The 20,004-nt window shown below is 41.1% G+C and overlaps 1 protein-coding gene and 1 long non-coding RNA gene across 2 annotated transcripts; both read left to right on the forward strand.

Moving 5' to 3' along the window:
• Window positions 1-452: 452 nt before the first annotated feature.
• Window positions 453-1,297, forward strand: LOC146682580 (uncharacterized). The gene is made up of 3 exons (XR_014917407.1): window positions 453-509; window positions 686-714; window positions 1,251-1,297. It is a non-coding gene; the product is annotated as an uncharacterized LOC146682580 (long non-coding RNA).
• A 377-nt stretch (window positions 1,298-1,674) lies between these two features.
• On the forward strand, window positions 1,675-14,265 carry pou2f2a (POU class 2 homeobox 2a). Its single transcript, XM_085446959.1, has 13 exons — window positions 1,675-1,689; window positions 2,377-2,502; window positions 3,703-3,972; window positions 4,106-4,220; window positions 4,493-4,584; window positions 5,429-5,692; window positions 5,772-5,913; window positions 6,229-6,377; window positions 7,445-7,642; window positions 7,726-7,774; window positions 8,339-8,477; window positions 9,500-9,573; window positions 13,319-14,265. Exons 1-13 carry the CDS (start codon window positions 1,675-1,677, stop codon window positions 13,693-13,695), a joined length of 2,010 nt encoding a protein of 669 aa, XP_085303085.1. The 3' UTR covers window positions 13,696-14,265.
• The last annotated feature ends 5,739 nt before the right edge of the window (window positions 14,266-20,004 follow it).

The following is a 20,004-nucleotide window of genomic DNA, read 5'->3' on the forward strand; positions in this document are numbered from 1 at the left end:
GTTCCTTCCTTGGAAATGTGTTTCGTAATTAAATGTAATATCAAATTAATGATGCAATATAGTGCTCCACGGGTCTGACACAGAAAAGCATAGCGAGCAAGCAGTAATAATTTACGTTGTGAAAACCCTAACCCTAAAAAGAAGATAAAATAGTGGCATTAAAACTATTCTCATTTAAAGCAAAGCAAAAAAATTAATAAGCTAAATTAAAAAGCAGCATAAGAAAATACAGGCAACGTCAGATGGAAACATATTAGCCAAATTCCAGTCTACATGAGCTCAGCTACATTAGAAACTTCCAGATGTGTGCATGTGTCATGTCTCCCATTCCCCTGCATGCTGGGACCGTGTTATCCCCACATTGATCGTCAGCTGTGGAGGCAACATACCAGTTGAAGTGTTTTTCATGCACCTGTCTGATGGATATCTGTGTGTGTTTCCTGCAGATATCAGGATGTCCAAAGCAGGGGAGGAAAAGCCTGGAGCTGACTATCCAGGGGACAGTTCAGGTACAGCACACATACTCGTGTTCAGTCACGGTGTGGACGGTTCAGTTATCTAATCTCTTTAAACAGGCTTGAACAGGAAAGCAGCAGGCTAAAATGTTCCAGTAAATGTGCAACACACAAACACACGAGCTCACATTCTTGCTAATCGGTCATTTAAATCTCGCTCTTTGTTTCAGACTCTGACAGAAACAGCCCCGATGAGCAGGTGGGTATTTTACTTTTCTCATTAAAGATACTGAGCACGTACTCGCTGATGATGCACTTGCACTGTGCTCAACTTTTTGGGGACGTGGACTACAACAATCCTGACGCAGATGTAACTGGTTTAGGCCTCATTCCATCTTTTTGTCTCCATATTGCTGCACCATGAGAGGCGAGAGTGATTTTCAGGGCAAACTGTGTTACGATCAAATCCAAAGAAACATTTTTTATTAGCATAAATCCACTTTTTATAGATGGAGTACAGTTTTATGATATATGTCAAACTGTTCTGAGGACCCCTTCTTCACAATGGGTTACTTAACCCTGGGTGGGGGGTGTCCCTGGATGCCAAAATTATAACTTCTCTTAAAATTCTGACCAGTCTTATTAACTTGTAATAAATGGTTTAATCTGCCTCACCCATGAAAGTGGTTCGCTGGAAATCTGTTGACAGAGATTACAGGATGTCATTTCTTCTGAATGTGTCATCACACTTCGGTTCTTTGATGTGCGATGCATATTTTCATTGTTTTGCTGCAGGCTCAGACAATGAAAACAAGCCCCTTCAGCCTCTCTCCTACACCAGTTGGCAACAAGGTGAGCCTGATCAGGCATGCTGTGTGTGTGCGTGTGCGTGCATGCGTGTGTGGTCATTAAGTCACCATTTAAAACTCTTCTATACTGAAAATATTTCCTTATAACAAATAAATAGTTATAAATGCTGTAAAGTTTATTTTCAGTGCTTGTTTCTGTGTATTGAAAGTTACACAGTCTTAACAGGAGGAGCTTTGTGCATCTCTGGGATTATGTAATTATGTATAAACACATGTTTACACATGCATTTACACCACAATGACACACGCCCACAAAAAAAAATCTAATATGCAAATCACGCTGCCGTTTCCACACCTACCACTCCAACGAAGAAAAATCCTGCAGAGACAAGCCAGTAGGGGAAACGAATATGAACAAGGTGGCAGTGAGTGATAGACAAAAACTCCTTGATGGATGGACAGTGACGAGACACGAGCACGTAATGGTAGCTAGAGGTCAGCAGGTTTTGGAATTTTTCTGACAACATAAATACGAGGAAAACTGACCCGGATTTTTGGACAGATGACTGACAAAAGATTCAGTCTGTGATTCAGGGGTAAGAAAGGCAGACGGGGAGGCTGGAGTTCACAGTCACAGACACAAGAAGAACTAAGAGAGGATCTCTGTCCTTTCTTTTTTACCATAATCTGGTTTATGTTCCTCAGATCTTTGCAATCTGAGAGACATAATCCAAGTCAGAGTGCGTCCCAAAATACTTAAGCTTTGGTCACTTTTTAAAAACCTTTTAGTCAAATATTTTCTGTGGCCGTGTGATACCAGAGGTACACACTTGCGAAACGTTTGACAGCAAGGAGTTGTCTTCTGAGGTACGCGTGTCATTTCAAATCCACTTCGTAGGAATGAGCTGATTCACCAGCCTTGCTAATGCGGAGATGCGCGCAGATTCCGTACAATCTGAAAAAGGAATTATGTGAACCATCGGAATTTTATAATTTCTGATTTCTCACCTGGAAATCATCACAAAAATCAGATTTTTCTTAATAGATAAGCATGGTGAGTGTGCTGCCGTGTGAGGTTGTGAAATAACTTGTGCCTGTGTTTTCTCTTTTAGGGAAAGATTGAAGATGGCGCTGAGATAACACACAGCACTGCACTTCCGGCACCGCCCTCTCAGCAACAGCAACAGGCTCAACACCACCACACACAGTTGATGCTTGCTGGAAGTCAGCTAGCAGGGGTGAGAAAACACACACACAAAGAGGAAATTACATTAATCAAAATTAGGGAAACTGCTGCTGGCCAACACATAGATGGGAACAGTTCATCGTTCATAAACATGCAGCACTTCCAGCTGGTGTTGTTGTAATCTGTAACCTGTGTACTTGCAGGTTTTAGTCTCAAAGCCATCATCTAAATGAAAATTTATCATTACCTCTGATCCACACTACACAGTTTGTGTGCTTCTGGATTTTCCAAGTAGTGCATGAAATATTAGCTTAGCTAAATTCAAATGTTTAAAATCAGAAGTTGGAATTTGATCAGAAAAGAAAACATCTGCCGAGTCGCAAAAACTAGTGAACAACAAAAGCAGACAAATCTAACTTTTATATTTTTTCAAACCACTGCTTTTAGATGAGAAAGTAGCAAATAAATGGGTAAAACATGCAGGTAAATGTAGTAACTGTAACACGAATCAGCCTCAGTACTGGTTTGTGATAGATAAGAAAGTTTAAATAGAATATAAAAATGATACATAAATAAGGGAATTATCTCAAGAAAATAGGTCATCTAGGTTTTACCAATTCAGAGTTTACTAAATTGACCTGATCACATGGAAATACACATACTGGAACCCATTTGACACGCCACTATGTCTATGTTTGAGAAAATGGGCTGCTTTAGATGCCATACACTCACGTGTAGTCTCTTCAATAATAAAACTTGTCAGGATTGTTTTCCACACTCCTCGCCTGGCTCTGCCCTCTCTAGTGTTTCCATAAAAACACACATTTGTGAGCTGCTCTCTGCTTGCATTACTCCAAACGTGATGCACTGCTGAAAAACAAAGAGTGCAATCAACGATTCAGCGTTAGGTAACTTCAATAAGGCCTTCCTGACAAACCAGAAGCCCTTGCACTACCTGTAGTGTTTTTGTGTTTTTGCATTTCAGCTAAATGTACTTTGAAGCTAAGTGGGTTCCTTTTCTTTGCTTGTCTTGCTCTGGCATGCTTTTACTGTCCGCTAACAGATTCACCTACACCTGTGTTCCTGGAATGATAGCTGATACTCTTTGTTCTCTCTCCAACTTTTGCCGTCCTGCATAATTTTTTTATTTCTCCAATTCCATTTCCCTCTCACTGTGCACGCTTACATCTTCTTCTCATTTCCCATCACTGTCCTCGTTCCTCTCCCTCCTCCAACTGTTGCTCTCTCCCAGCTTGCTGCGCTTCTCCCGGCCCAGCAGCAGCTGCTCCTCCAACAGGCTCAGGCTCAGCTCTTGGCGGCAGCCGTTCAGCAGTCGAACGCCGCCCATGCCGCTCACGCTGCCCACGCCGCCGCGCAGCAGCAAGCCAACCAGCAGCAGCAACAAAACCAATCGCAATCCCAACAACAGCAGCAGCAGCAAACCAAACAGGAGCAAACAGTCCAAGCTCCGCCTCCACCGCCACAGCTGGCCCTGTCGCAGCCAATCCAGCTCACAGCACAGGTACCGTCAGCTTAAAAGAGTGTTTTATTGATTTTATTGATTCTCTTAATAATAAGTCTAATTAATAAACCGACTCATCTTTACCCGACTTTATTACTGCTCTGTATTGAAATGCGTTTGTGTTGCGTCGCAGGACATCCAGCAGCTGTTGCAGCTCCAGCAGCTGGTTTTAATGCCAGGTCACCCTCTCCAGTCTCCTGCCCAGTTCCTCCTGTCACAGCCAGCACCTGCACAGCAGTCACAGCAGGGTGAGGAAAACCCTGAAACCTCCTTTCTGTACAAATATTACATGGAATTCATCTGAGAATCAAAAAATTACCCCTCACTGTCTCAGTGGGATTAAAGTGGTGAAGTTGGTTAGGAAATGTGTCATATTTCCTAATAACAGCAAAGATTTCTGTGAATCAGCCGTGCTGCTTTCACCTTTCGATGAGTTCATCCACCCATGAACTCGTTAATCCAAACTTTGGCTGGAAAGTTGGCATATTTGGTTTGTAAAGTGTTTGATTTATTTTTACAGGTTTGCTCTCGACACCAAATCTGATCCAGCTACCTCAACAAAGCCCAGGGGGACTGCTGACATCACCACCTCGCCTGGGACTCCAAGCACAGGTAGTAAATCTTTGTGTGTGTGCGTGTGAGAGAGAGAGAGAGTCGAAACATGCAAATGAGCTTACAGAACATTTTGTTTTCTTTTAATTTAAATGAGAATCTTTGAACCACAGAGTTTCTGTCAGACTGACATTCACCATTATCAGGATTTATCTGCGTCAGAAGTACCTGCAGGATGCTAAACACACCTTAATGTCATTGTGCTCGAAAGCAGCACAAGTTTGCATGAAGAACTAATAGATCATCTGTGATGCAACTGTCCTGCCAGCTGAAAAATGTCAAGGAAGACTGCATTTGCATAGCATCTTCTTTTCAAAATAGATGAGGTATCTGGTATCGTCACCCCTTATCCTCTATAACGTGATGCATGAATGCAACCTCACACATCCAAAGGCTGTTACAGATTTTTGATTAAGTTGTGATGAAGCCGTGTCAGACACAACAGATGTGAATGTAAATGAGCTGCGTAGCAGCAGATATCGTGCATGATGTCTCATCAATTAGCTAACACTCCCGCAGCCTGCAGGGCCAAAGCTTTGACAGGCAGTATGTAGCTTCTCTTGGTGCTAAGCCAAGCACAGACGCTGTTTCAAAATTCTAAATAATGTTTTTTTTCCTCTCTCCTTTTTAGAGTAAAAGGTCTCGTTATAGCAACCAGGGCGTGTTTTATTTTTCTGAGCATGTTTTCTAGCCGATGACCTTATTTAATTTGTTTTTCAATTCGTAGAAAATGAATGTGCATGTTTCTCAGGAAAAAGTGTGTGAGCTTTTTTTTACCAGCACATGAAGAATGTTTGAATGAATCATGCATATACTCTTTGTCTCACTTCTGCTGACATCACAGAGAGAGAAGAGCAGCGATGCTGGAAGCAGCAGCAGTGGAGGCTCTTTAGTTGCCACTGGGAGCAGCGGTGTTGGTGTTGTGACATCTGTAGGAGTTACCTCTGCATCCAGCAGCGCCATGGCTTCTTCCTTAGCCTCCGGCTTGAGTTCTGGAGGTCATGGGGGTCATGGGGGTCACATGGGAGAAGAACCCAGCGATCTAGAGGAGCTGGAGCAGTTTGCTCGCACCTTCAAGCAGCGCCGCATAAAGCTGGGATTCACCCAGGTAAGAAGAAGGAAGGCATGTTTGCATGATAAAGTCTGCATGTATTTGCACAGTGACACAAATTTTCTGTCTCCATCAGGGCGATGTTGGTGTGGCTATGGGAAAACTGTACGGCAACGATTTCAGCCAGACCACCATCTCCCGCTTTGAAGCTCTCAACCTGAGCTTTAAGAACATGTGCAAGCTGAAGCCTCTCCTCGAGAAGTGGCTGAGTGACGCAGGTACTAAGAAATATTTTGTTGCTGGTGTACAATCAGCACACTCATCTTTGTTTGCTGGAACATGTGAGAGTCAGAGATATTTTAAAAATAACTTTAATTTGAAAATAAGCTCAGGATGTTTCATTTTGATGGAAATAGCCTTAAATCAAGACTTCTTTAAAAATGTTACCTATAGTTTTCCATCAGTGATAAAGTGTTAAAATATAGTGTTTCACATATTTTAAGGATTTTAATTTAATTTGACATTCTGATCATTCTTTACGTCACCAAAAACACTTCCCTCATTTATGCCTTCTTTCTCTGTTTCTGTCACAGAAACAATGGCGGTAGACAGCATGCTGCCCAGCCCTTCTTCTATCTCCTCCCCCATGTTGGGCATCGAGGGTCTACCTGGCCGGCGCAGGAAGAAACGCACCAGCATCGAGACCAATGTGCGAATAATCCTAGAGCGCAACTTCAGCACGGTAGGAGATTAAGTTATTAGCAAAATTGAGCCTGAATTTCTAATGGGTATGATTTTTACACCTGAATATAAAATAATGCAGGTTTCCACTTTTGTTTTTATAGAAATAAGATAGAATTGAATCAATTTTCTTTATAACACCTTTCATGGAATTTCCAGTGCTGTTATTAGACAATAAGATTCATGAATGTGGCCGTTTTTAACCCTAAATACTCTTAATTCTTGCTTTACAAAGATTTTAAAATGCAGCAAGTAGGAAAATATTTAAATATAGCCCAATATATGGCGACCACTTTGTAGGGATACGTTATAAATTTGGAGCTTGATGTTAAAAGACCTTTTAAAGAGTCTTTTAAAGAGCTAAGGAGCCTCTATATTTAATAAGAAGAAAAAACATTTTCTTTGAATTAAACACTTGCAGTTTCATTAAAAAGCAGAAACATGAACTTGCTAAACACCCGCCCAGCACAGAACACAAAAAGTACAATGACAAAGGCCGTCATATCAGAGCTGTAGATCTTGTACAAACCTGCAGCAGATTCTTGGAAACTGCCGTAGATCGACTGCACACCGTAGATCAGAGCTACATCCAGCCCATTTTGATCTTATGTGGGCCAGACCAGTGGAACTGCCCTTTCTGCCAGTTTAGTCTAACTACACATTTAGTCCCTAAGAAATTGCTATTTCAACAGAAATCAGTGCAACTCTTCAAGTTAGGCTTAGGGAAAGCTGCAAAAGTTATGAACTTATGAAAATAAATTAAAAGTCTAAAACCTCTGTTCTACTTTACATTTTCCAAAGTCATATGGTGGGCCTAATTGAAGGATTTGCTGGGCAAATCCTGGTCCCTGGGCCTTATGTTTGACACCTCCTGCCTTAGATTAGCACACCATAAATAGTTAATACAAACATATTGTTATATTAATGCAGTGGCTTTAAAAAAAAGCTCTTCTACATGTGATAAACCAGCATCCTATTTTGGATAGCCTCCCTTTATTAATTAGCCTTCTTCTGACTGCATGCAGTGTTTTCAGTACTTCCTCATCGCTTTGATCTCTTCCTCCTCAGAACCAGAAGCCTACCTCTGAGGAGATCCTGCTGATGGCGGAGCAGCTCAACATGGAAAAGGAGGTGATTCGCGTTTGGTTCTGCAACCGCCGGCAGAAAGAGAAACGCATCAACCCCTCTAGCAGCACCACCCCTCCACTGCCCAGCCAGACCTCGCCTGTTGTGACGCACAAAGCCCCCTGCTACAGCCCGCACATGGTACAGTCCGCCCTCTATGCGGGAACAGATGTTTCGCAGTAGGATGGAAGAACTTCCTAATTTCTCTTTTCCTGTATCTGCAGATATCGAGTCAGGGTCTGTCCCAGGTCACCACCAGCCTCAGCACAACAGGTGAGCTGTAATAACTGTTTGTGCCTGCGTAGACGCTCGTCAATAAATTATTAAAGGTTAGAGCGCTGCTTCTCAATTATGTTTTTGAACCCAAAGGTCGGTCTGGTCCTGACATTATTTAACAGTTGATATTTCAGTATTGTTGAGTGTTTCGCTGATTTGATGAAACATGGAAGAATCATCACTGAGACAAAAAAAATCATTAAGACTGGAAACAGAAACAGGGATGTTTTGTTGACAGCAGCACAGAAGCGCTGGTCTTATGTTGAGTTGTTTACCTCCGTGAGTCATGATTCGTCCGTGAGCTGTCCAGGCTTCACAGATATGACAGATGACCTGACAGGTAGCAAACACAGCTGGAAATTTATTGGCCCGTTGAGTCGAGGCTAGTACCGGCCAACCAGAAAGTGAAGTTGAATGGTGAGAAGAAGACCTTTGAATAGTTCAGGACCCTGGCTGTTGATGAAGAACTGTGTCACCAAAGTGTTTATTTAGTAATAACACTGTAATTCTTCTGTGCACTGCTGTGCGACATCCGTATCACTCTTCTTCTCTCCCTCTCAGGCACCAGTTCGTCACCTTCAGCGTCCTGCCCCATGACTCCGGTCAGCTCAGTTGCCATTTCTTCTTCTGTGACTCCGCCTCCTCATAGCACAGCCAGCCCAGCTCCTCCCAGCCTCGGGACCTCTGGGCTCAACGCTGGGTGAGTGTCAATAACAATTTGAGAAATTTAATTACTAATTGGTTTTTCCTCCTGTTTACTATCACATTATTATCTCCAAATTCTGGTCCCTTGTAATCCTATTAAATAAATTTCAGTGTAATATTACTCAGCTAGAACCATTTTTGATACATGATATTATTTTGGTATTGTTGCAGGAATTAGTCTGATCCCTAGATGGAAGAAAAGCTAGCTCTTCTTCATTTGCTCTCCTGGAGTGAATGAAAGCATGAATATAAAATTGATGCAAAACTTTTTGAAGGTTTCTTATTGTTGGTTAGTTTTAAACAAAACCTCTGAACTCTGCAAAAACTACCTTTTCAAATTGACTTGACCATGATCTCTAACCTGACATCACGTCATACATAAGTGAGCAGATGTTTCTTGAGCATTTATGATGCAAGCTTTGCTCAAAATCCCATGTGGCTGTGTTTCAAAAAAGTCAAATACTAAACCAAAGCCTCCAAGCTCTCCATGTGCACCTCTGGACCTCCTTCACCGTCAGTCCTGCTTTCAGATTCCTATAGAAGTTCCAGTCTACTTCAGTAATTTCTCTAGTGACCTCAAAACTGGAAGTATTTTAAACAGCAGCTTTGAATGGAAGATGTCCCGACCCAAAAGAGCATAAAAAGAGTGGTTGGTGACCTGAAATACATCACATGAAAGTGCAGGATTTTTAATGCCATATGGGTGCATGTTTCACTCTCCACCCACCCTGCTGACTGTATTTGGCTCCCTGTGATTTAGTTCTCGTCCCCCAAGTGAAATTAAAGTCAAAATTTTGACAGTTTGGAGCAGGATCTAGCATCTCCCTGCATCTCAGAAGCATAGCCACAAATGCATCAGAGCTCTTTCTTTCCAAGCTGCCTCGACTACCGTGATGTGGATGACTGAGAACCTACACAGACAAATGCTCTCTTGATGTTATTTAACCTGAAAAATGTTTCTGTACATCAATGAATGTCTGGATGTGTGTGTGAATTTGCTGTCCATCCACATTTCAGGAACACAATGATGGGAGTAAGCACAGGGATGAACCAGGCCCTCATTGGCAACAATCCCCTGGCTACCATGCAAGGTTTGTGTCACTGAGTGCATGAGTGTGTGTTGTTAGACTGTCCCCTCTGGCCCAGCGAGTCTTCATGAGTCTCCATTTCTAAAGACCAGTTCCCATTTCATCCTCCATCCATTCTGCCCAAAATGAATTTCCTTGCAAAGCCTCAGTATGACAGTAGCCAAGAGCAAGCCCGGCGCGCACTACTCCTCCTTTCTCAAACTTTTTGAATCGCTCAGTATGGTGAAAGATTCAATTTGATTCTCATACAATAGCCCACTATTATCACAAAGTGACAAGAGCCCCTTATGGCAAAGCTTAGGAGGCCAAGTCAGCTTACAGTAAACAGTTGAACAGGCACAATCCCCACCCTCTCAATATCAAAGCCTGTTGGCTAAATAACTAGTTTCACTCAAAATTCTCCTCTTTGAAAGAGACGATCTGCTGCCAAATCAATTAAGCATCACAAATAAGCTCAGCTTTGAATCCGTCACGTGCTCCATCTCCCTATAGCGCCGATTCAGGCCTTCCCTTTTTTCTCGCGCTCTGTTCAGCGTCATTCAGAGTCGGCGTCCTCCGGGCCATGTGCTGATGAGAAGGATACAGTCTGTTATGGAAACTGCAGCTCTGGCACTGTTGGCTCTGATAGAGTTTTAGGCTGAAGGAAAGAAGAGAGAAGAGCCTGAGTTTTAAAAAAAAAAGAAAAGAAAGAAAAAAGGATGGGATGAAATGAAGTGTTGACACGAAAGGATTTCAGTTTGCTTCCCTTTGGGGCCACACATGCTGTAAATGTTTACTCTCATGTAATGGATAAAAGTGTGTATTATTACACTGGAATTCAAACGCTGGCAGGTGTATCACTGTGTTACGGCAGGGTTTGGACAGATTGACAGGTTATCCTGACAAGCTTGCAGCAGTAACCTCGCAGAAAAGACGGCTACTGTAACAGTACTGGGATTTTATCTCATTGAAAAGTAATAAAAAGCTATGAAATATAGTGCTGTGGAAAAGCATTAACCCTCCTAACAGACAGTAACAAAGTACAACTACTTTGTTACTTTGTACTTACGTAGAATTTTCAGGTATCTGTACTTGGCAACTTTTTACTTTTACTCCCTACATTTTTAAACAAATATCTGTACTTTTTACTTACATTTTCAAAACGGGCTCGTTGCTTTTGGTTTAAGGAATTTGAGGAGAGTTATTATTTCACATCACTGCATGAAATCATGTGTGCCTTCAGACATCAAACTGATATCAGCCTAAAACGTAACACACGAGAGGCAGTCCTGGCTATTTTTCAACACTAGTATCTGTACTTCTACTTAAGTACAGAATGTCTGCGCTATTACTGATTTCCTTTCTTCTTCTTTTTTGACTTGTTAATGTTACATGTTTCCGATTATCAAACAGATTTTCAATATTAGACAAAGATAACCTGAGTAAATGGAAAATTAAGGGAAATACATTATTAAGGTAAAAACAAAGCTATCCGAACCTACCTGACTCTGTGGAGGGGAAATTAATTGCTCCCCTTCATTCAGTCGTGAACTTGCGGTAATTTACGTGCATTTCTTTGGAAGGCTGAGTTAAGTTTCACTGGCCACACCCTGACCTGATCACTGCCAGCCTGGTTGAATCAATAAATCTTTAAAATAGAACCTGTCTGACAAAGCGAAGTAGGCCAAAAGATTTCAAAAAGCAACACATCATGCCACGATGTGAAGAAACATCTGAAAAACAAACTCATTAAAGTTTATCACTCTGGAAAGAGTTTCAAAACCATTTCTAAAGGCTGTGCGACTCCAACGAACCACAGTGAGTGCCGTTATTCAAAAATTAATATGAGAAAACTTACAACAGTCGTTAAATGTTCCAGAGAGTACAACATCACTTCAAGAGCGCATCAACGACTCATTCAGGAGGTCACAAAAAACCCAGAACAACATCTATAGAGCTGCACGCCTCAGTAGGCTTAGATAAGGTCAGAGTTCATGATTCAATAATAAGGAAGAGACTGGGAAAAATAGAGCAAACCACTGCTGATCCAAAAGAACACAGAACGTCGTCTCACGTTTACCAAAAAACATCTTGGATGATCCACGATACTTTTGGGAAAATATTCTGTGGACTGACGAGAAAAAAGTTGAACTTTTTGTAGGTTTGAGTCCCATTACAGCGTAAAACTAACTGCATTTCATAAAGAGATCATACCAATAGTCAAACGTGGAGGTGGCAGCGTGATGGTGTTGGACTACTTTGCTGCTTCAGGGCGACTTGCTGTAACTGATGAAAGCAGGAATTCTGCTCTTTACCAGAAAATCTTGAAGAAGCTCGGTTTAAGAACCGAAGCACGCCAACAAGTCCATCTGAGTGGCTCAAAAAGAATGCGATTTTGGACCTCAAAGGCATTTTTATATTTTCTTGGCTTATGTTTGTCAAATATCAACATTTATTTGATGATCTCAGACATAATAAATCACAAAGGGGGGAAATATTTTTCAGAGCACTGTATTTAACATAAACCTTTTGAGCCTGTTCATTTTTTTTCTATTAAAAGTCTGCAAACTACTGCTTTTGCAGATTGTAACAGACGCGGGTTTGACAGGGTGAGGCAGAAAAGGTTCATTCTCACATCCACTGTGTGTGAATATCACAATCAGATTTCATCCTTTGCTGTCGATCATTGTCTCTGTGCATTTTAAGGTTGAGTGTCATCATGAAGAGTCTTGGCTTTAGCGCAGGGGTGTCAAACACGTTCTGAGCGATCACTGATGATCTACAAACAACCTCCGATGTTTTAAAGCACTATTCTCTCCACGTTTCCTCACTAAAGACTAAATGATTTAACCATCTTATGTGGATTTTATACTTTCCACATTAGTGGGTATACAAAGGTCCACTTCAGTCTGAGTAATCTAAATGTCATCATCAAAGGATAAATGTGCATCTGCTAATTTTTTGGGACCATGTGGACTCTTCTCTGAGGCACTAAACCACAAATCACCAACTACCCATGTGTCCTTCAGATGAACTTAGAGCAACTAAGTATGCCCAACTTGCCGTGCTTTGATGTGATGTTGTGTGAGTAGTTTCTTTGTTAGCAGGAGGGCTGTAAAACCTACAGTGATTCACACAAAATACAGTGAGCCATCTTTTTATGCTTGTGGAACTAGTCCATTGGGCCACACTGGGCTCAGTTGGTGGGTTGTTTCTGACCCGTGGGCCATATGTTTGACACTCCTGCTTTAGCCTTATATTTTTTATCTGTTATTATGATTTAAGTGGGAAAATCTTTCACATTTATTCAGGCTTTCTTTAATCATCTTCACTTTCAGCAACCTATTTTTAAATGTTTGTCTGTAACTAATGTCTCTGATCTGTTCACTGACTTCTTTTTAATTCTCTCTTTGTTTATTTCCATTCTCCATCATTATTTCACCCTGGAAACTGTCTCTCTTTTTTCCTCTCCTCTCCCTTCTTCGTCTTCACTGCCATCACATCTGCATTTATTCCCCTGTCCTCTATGTTCTTCTTCTTTTGTTCTTCTGATCGCTTTGCAACTTTGTTCTGAAACCTTTGTTTTCCTTTTCTGTCAATTTTGACTTTTTCATTCACTTTTTTTTTTTGCAACATTTTTTAATCTTCCCCTCACCCTCATTTCTTGAGCCTAATCCTGTCTCTTTTTCATCTCCTGTCTTTTTCTTCATCCTCCTGTCCTCTTTTCTCCTCTATCCACCTTCTCCTTCCCCTCTTCCATGCTTTGCAGCTCTGGCAGCCAGCGGTGGGCAGCTACCCATTTCCAGCCTTGAAGGTGCAGGTCACATGCTTCTCGGTGGACCTGGGGGTGCCTCTGTCCCCTCTTCCCTCCGCCCTTCTCTCTTCCTCAACCGACCCACTCTCCTCCCCATGGTGACCGGCTCTATGGCAACAACATCCACAACTGTCATGGGACTGGTCAGCAGCAGTGGTGGCGTGTGCGGCCCAAGGCCCTGCTTTTCCCAGTCTCCTTCCGCTGGCACCAGCAACCTCATGAGCCCAACTTCGTGCCCAGAAGAGTCTGCGTCTCCTTGTTCAAGTCCCGCCTCTTTCTGTTCATTCAGCGAAGCCTCACCGCCACCACTGGGAGGGACCATGGCCGACTGATCCCCGACTGACAGCCAAAGTATCCTATTAGAGGAGGACAAGGAGGAGAAGGAGGACAATTAAAGGAGCTTTAAAAATCTAAATTTACAACCTCGCCTTTGAACCAAAGCCATCTCTCTGTCCAATCCATCTCTGGTTTTGTCTGTCTCTCTCTTTTCGTATCTCCCTGCTGACGTCTTTTGAAGCCAAAAATATACACAGATGGATGCGGGGAGGAAGCAAAGAGAGAGGTAGGATGGAAAGGATAGAGAGAACTGCAGAACGAAGGAGGGGAATTCGAAACCAAATATTGATCTACAGCTGGAGAGGTGGCACTGAGGTGTGTTTTTGCTTGGCATCGAGAAGTGAACACCACGCTTTTTAACAGCTGGAGAAAAAAAACTCAGTGAGGGCAGGGATGAAAACTGAAACTGTGTGTGGAAAAAAAAAAGGGAGGCAAAGAAAAGACTTGTTTAACAAGCCCGGAAGGTCGTGTGGTTGCAACCAAATTTAAAAAAAAAAAAAAAAAAAAAAAAAGCAAGAAAGGAAATATGCTAGAAGAGAAACACACAAAGATGTAACCAAAATCTCTGAATACCAAAAACTGAAAACCAAAAAAAGACAAAAAAACAACAACAAACGGAGCGAAAAGCTTTAGTTCAAAAAGACTTTCTGATCTGTCCAGGATCAGTTTACTACTTCATTCTACGTCAAACATTTCCCATTTCACTCAGGATTTCTGTTTTTCCTTTTTTTTTCCATCTTCAGCTGAAGATTTACAAAACATCTATTTTTCTATTATTTTGTATTCATCGCTCTTTTTTTATCTAACTCAAACAGTTTCACCCTTTACAGTTGAACCCACATGCAGGATGTCTACCTACCTCTCTCTTTACAGCTTTACAGTGGTCAACCTACCTTACATTTTAACAGACTGTTTCAATGAGCCTGGAGCAGCAGATGGGTGGGGTTTATTACGATAATAATTACTTTAGTTTCCAGTAAGAAGCCAATCTGTATTCGCTGTAGTACAAAAATAACTTTCTGGTATTCATTAAAGCCTTCTTCGTAGCAAAAGCCACCCTTCTGGCAAAAGTTGGAAACTCCACTGAAGTTAAAGGAAAATACTGGTCAAAATTTTAAGGGTTATTTAGCTGTTAAATGTCAATTTGTTAGATCCACAGTTAGATTTGGGGGATTATTTGTATCTCAGATTACCCTCAGAGACAGATTTTAATGGGTTACTGCCATCATCATTATCATCATCATCGTTATTATCTTTAATTTTTGTTCAAACCAAAGTATACCCTGAATAGGATTCATGCTGCCTGCGGAGTGGATATACACAAGGCAGATATGTGGTTTATTTATTTTTATATTATTTATTATTTGCTGTCTTTAATTTAATGTTACCCTTTATACACGCTCACCATCATCATCACCATCACGTCACCTTTCAGACTGCTCATCTACCACCAGTCACTCACTCTTGGATACCAAAGCATCGCCTCTGGCAGCGTTGTCTCTGGATTCGCCCGGGAGACGAGTGTCCAGACAAAACCTCAGCAGTGTCAAAGGGAAAACACACACACACATATACACAAACACACATATTACAGTACACTACAAGCATAAGAAAGACCAAACCAAAAAAAAAAGAACAAAAGAAAGAGGTGAAGCACCGGCATTCCCCTTACTGCCCCCAAACCCCTGCCCTCCAACCCTCCCTCCCATCCGCCCCTCTCCTTTGTCTCCAAAGATCAGATCAAAGGGCCAAAAGAAACAAGGAGGAGAAGAGAAAGAGGAGAAGCGGAGGAGCCAAAGGTATGAGGAGCTGCAGGGGGAAAGTGAGGAGGAGAAGAAGAAGAGGAGGAGATGGAGAAGTAGGAGGAAGAGGAAGAGGAGCAGGAGGAGATACGCTTGAAGCAGCGGACCAAAAAACCAAAAAGTAACCCAAAACCAAAAGCTACTGCTACTACTGCTACTAGTTATGTGTGAGTGACTGAAGCGTAACGAAACCAAATACAAACAAAGAGGGGGAGGACGGGGGAGAGAAGGGGTGAGTAAGGCCCTGTCTGTCTGTTCGTCTTTAACTGTGATTGCCGTTCTTGTATATCAGACAGAAATCGTTCCCTGCCTCCCTCTGCCGGCCACCTCGCTTTGTTCTCACTTTCTTTTTCCTGGATGGATAAAATATGGATTAACCTCAACAAACTGACTTTGAGAATATATATATTTTTGTTTCTGCTTTCCATAGTGTGTCTGTTACCGATGTATGGATTCGTCTCATTGCTTTCTTCTTATTATGCGGTGGGTAAGGAGGGAGGGAGGGGCTGGGTGTGGGGCTGGGTGGGCGGGGGTGACAGGTTGGTTTGGCAACGTGTTGCCTGTTTTCACGTCTTCTTGTCTCTTCGGTTGTGGTCCGGGTTTTTCTTTGACGTTTGGAGATAACTGTGAAAATGTAGCTTCCGGGATTTCCTTTCTTTCTTTTTTCTTTTTAAGTTGATTCAGAATGTTGTGAAAAAGCCAAAACTGAAAACCAAAAGCAAAACTTTTTAGAAATACAACCATACCAAATAGAACAACCAAACCAATGCACAAGTCGTATGATTGGATTAGCTGAAGTGTGTGTGAGAGTGTCTGTGTGTGTGTAAGCATGTGTAGGTAAAGATGATTCTCTTACATACAAACCAAACCATAAAACACACAAAAACACATGATGGACAAAATAATATCAGTCAGTGAAGAGCAAAGCTCCGGTCAGTTTGAACCTGGACCTGTTTCTGCAGTTTTCCAATCACATTCGTCGGCTTCCTGCAAAAGATTTAGATCACATCTCATAAAAACGTTGCCCGTTCATCCCCCCCATAAAGGAATGCACAAATTTAGCATTTTTGGGTTCAATTATGATCAAATAAATCACAGCAAGTTCCCACAGTTTCTCACACATGTTGAAAAATGCAGGAATGCTTATGGTGACTCAGCTCCTGGCTACTTAAACTCCAATTTTAAGTCAACCTCTTATTTTAGTACTTACAGGATGTAAATTCAGTTTTAAAGGTCTTGACGGCACCACAGTAAACAAAAAAACAACAGTTTACGAGTCTGATTGTATTGCATAAGTGAAAAAATGAGTGCGCACATTTCAAGGTTTTCTTTTAAAATGTTTAGTTTCAGGGTTTTATGTCATTATAATGTGTGTTATATTAAATTTAGAAAGGTCACAAAAGATATTAGAACACAAACGTTTGATTTATAGTCACATCTGCACAAAAACTGATTTTTTTAAACCAAATTCATTAAGATTAGAACTCAATACATTAATTTCTACTTTTATTTTTGTTAGATTTGTAAGTGCACAATATTATTTTACTTAGTTTGAGGGTTTTGTTAATTTTATCATAATACCATATGTTTAAAACCAAATTCAAACCACTGACCACCTAAGCAGTACCATAAATAAAACACAGTTGTGCTTAAAGGTCTCAAGTCTGTGATAAAGACAGCAGTGGCAGAGTGACTGCCAGGCTATGACTGTTAGTGCTGCTGTCTTTAATTTGATTATTTATTTAACTGACTGTCATTTTGAATTAAAAACTTACAATTAAAATCTAAGACTGCAATAAATCTGCAACAATTGCTAAATGTATTCTTTTTAATTACTGATAAAACTTGGAAGAAAATGACACTTTAAATTGTTGGTTACTCCAGTGAATATCGGGTCCTGTGATCCTTTGTTGCGTGGGGTGGCCAGACTTACAAACACAGACTGTATTCAAAAGATGGTAGTCACACCTTGGCTCCACCCCACTCTTATTTTGGTGAGGATTAATGGCTGTGATTGGAGAACTAAAGAAAGCAAGTACCAGGTTGAAGCCAGGGATGAACTTTGATGTGACACAGATACTGAAGGCAACCAGTGATGAAGACGATATGGGGAGGGGCACGGGGTACAGGTGGTAAAGGCTGTTAACATCCACTTTTAGAGGGAATGTATCCATTAGTTCTTATAGGTTTTGTAGAAGGAAATAATATATGTTCACCTGCTCTTATTTGTTGCTCATGTATTAAAAGGCTGGGACTATTATCCATTGACGACCGAAGACGACGACATGATTTAAGAACCAAAAGCTTTAAAACTCTTACGGGCTCCTTGTTGGAAAAAAAATATTTGTATTTATTGTATGAGGGAGGTGTGTGATTTTTCGGGGATGGGGAAAATAGTCTGTTTGTATTTGATGAACTTCTTTGTCTCTCATCTTGTTTATTTATTGATTATTTATGTATTTATTGAATTCTATTTAAGTCTTTCGGGATCTTTGTAACAGCTTTTCAGGGGTTGTATCTGCAGAGAGGGATGTTCTTGAGATCAAAACAAGGAGGAACGAATGTTTCAAAGCAAAACCAAACCTAAGACTGTTGCAACCTGAGAAGGAGAGAAAGTAGGGAACAGAGGGAGGAACATTTATGGCTAGCTTCGTGGGGAAACAGTTGTTTCCTGTTCCAGCCATCAGACAGGCATTGGAGTGTGTGTCACTGCGTTTGGTTTACTTACCTCCAGCAGCATTGTTTTTATCATCATCTTATTAAATACATTACTAACATAGACTGTATTAAAAAGATGGGAGACACCATGATGGCACATAAGACGATGAATAGCAACCGTGACATCATCTGCTGGTTCTGAAGTTGTGTTTTGAAGCCCCATTAAAGGGGCGGGTCTAACTCTAAAACTGCTTTGTTTACTGGCTAAGGTCTTATCAATCACAAGTCCATAGCCAATGAATAAGCCCTGGATAAACCTCAATTTTGAAACCTACTAAGACCAAATTTTAAAAACTTTTGATTGATTAACCCCCTAAAACCTTTAGGGAGGTGCTTATAGGTCAAGCTGGAAAGCCTCTTTTCCAGAAAACGTAAAGTAAACTTTTAGATTTTAAATCCCGCTCAGCTTCACACACTCCAAACACGTCAGTGTTTGAAACATTGCTCGACTTTGTGGTGTAAAATCCAACATTTCTGTCCCAACGAGTGAATTCGCTCCTCCTCCTCTGCTCTCTAACAATCTTTCGAGGGCTTTAACTCATACCTCTGATACTCAGATAAAAGAAACCAAATAGACATTCAAGCTTTAATGACGAAACATAAACCTAAAAAAAAAAAGACGTGTCTTGTCTGAACTCAGGAGTGAGGGGTGTGAAAGCGGCCCTAGCAAGTTAGTTTGACAGAGGAAAAACAAAGATTTTCACGAACCAGTTGTTCTTATGGCTTTAACCTACAGAACGCACGGCCACGCTGGGTGAAGACGTGGCGTGTTTTGTAGCGAGGGGAGGGGGGTGTGTGTCTATTTATCACTGCTGTCGGAAAAAAACATCCGAACTTCTTTTATCTTCTTTTTTTTTTTTTTTTTTTTTTACTCGAAATAAAAAAGTGAATTTCTGTTTTTAGCACGACGCTCATCTCTTGGGGTCTTTAAAGTCCACTGTGGATCTTAAAAACTGTGTGGATTTCCGACTTAACAGATCTTTATATTTTTAACATTTGTGTTACGTGTTATGTTTTTTAACTCCAACAGCAGTGCAGCTCTGTCTGTATGTGTGCCTGTGCAGTCGGACTCGGCTGTGGTGGACAGAGAATGATACCAAAGTTAAAACGACCACAGCGAGACCCTGCACGACAAACACAACACACGCGCTCACAGTCATTCCACGTGTATATAAGCATTCAGGATTCTCATTAGGGACTGTAACTGATAAAATAAAGGATATCCAGCGCCTGATGTTAATATAAGAACACTGTCAGATAATAAGAGCATTTCAGGCCTCGGCAGTTTTCTACTGTAGTTCTTTATGTGGCTGTGAATGTTAATTTTACTACTCTGCTCAAGTCACCGTGAAATCGACGACTTTTTTTCTCTCTTTGTTTTTTTTTTTTTTGGCCTTGAGAACACAAATGTTAATACCTGCTACCAGACAGAGTAAAAGTAAATGAGAGTATTACTTCAGTCAGTATTGTTTGCCCCTTGTTATTGTTGATTTATTAAGGAGAAGTTTTAAAAGAAACATTTTCCTTTCTATTTTTTCTACAATGCAGCTTAAATCCAAAGGTTAAGAGGACAGCAAAGATAGATTTTACTGCTAAAGAAAAGACCTCAATAGTGAAAACCAAAGAGCTCCACTGTATCTTTTCACATTTTCTGTTTCTCCGCATTGTGCAACTCCCTCGATTTTATGATGTAAACTCCAAAAGTGTTCTTTAATATAGCCTGATGATGATGATGATGATGATGATGATGATGATGATGGTAGTGGTGGTGGTGAACATAAAAGA

This window comes from Copadichromis virginalis, linkage group LG22 (assembly GCF_057382275.1).
Source record: "Copadichromis virginalis isolate Kocher_CV1m ecotype Utaka linkage group LG22, C_Virginalis_male_GT1.1, whole genome shotgun sequence".
Lineage (NCBI taxonomy): Eukaryota > Metazoa > Chordata > Actinopteri > Cichliformes > Cichlidae > Copadichromis > Copadichromis virginalis.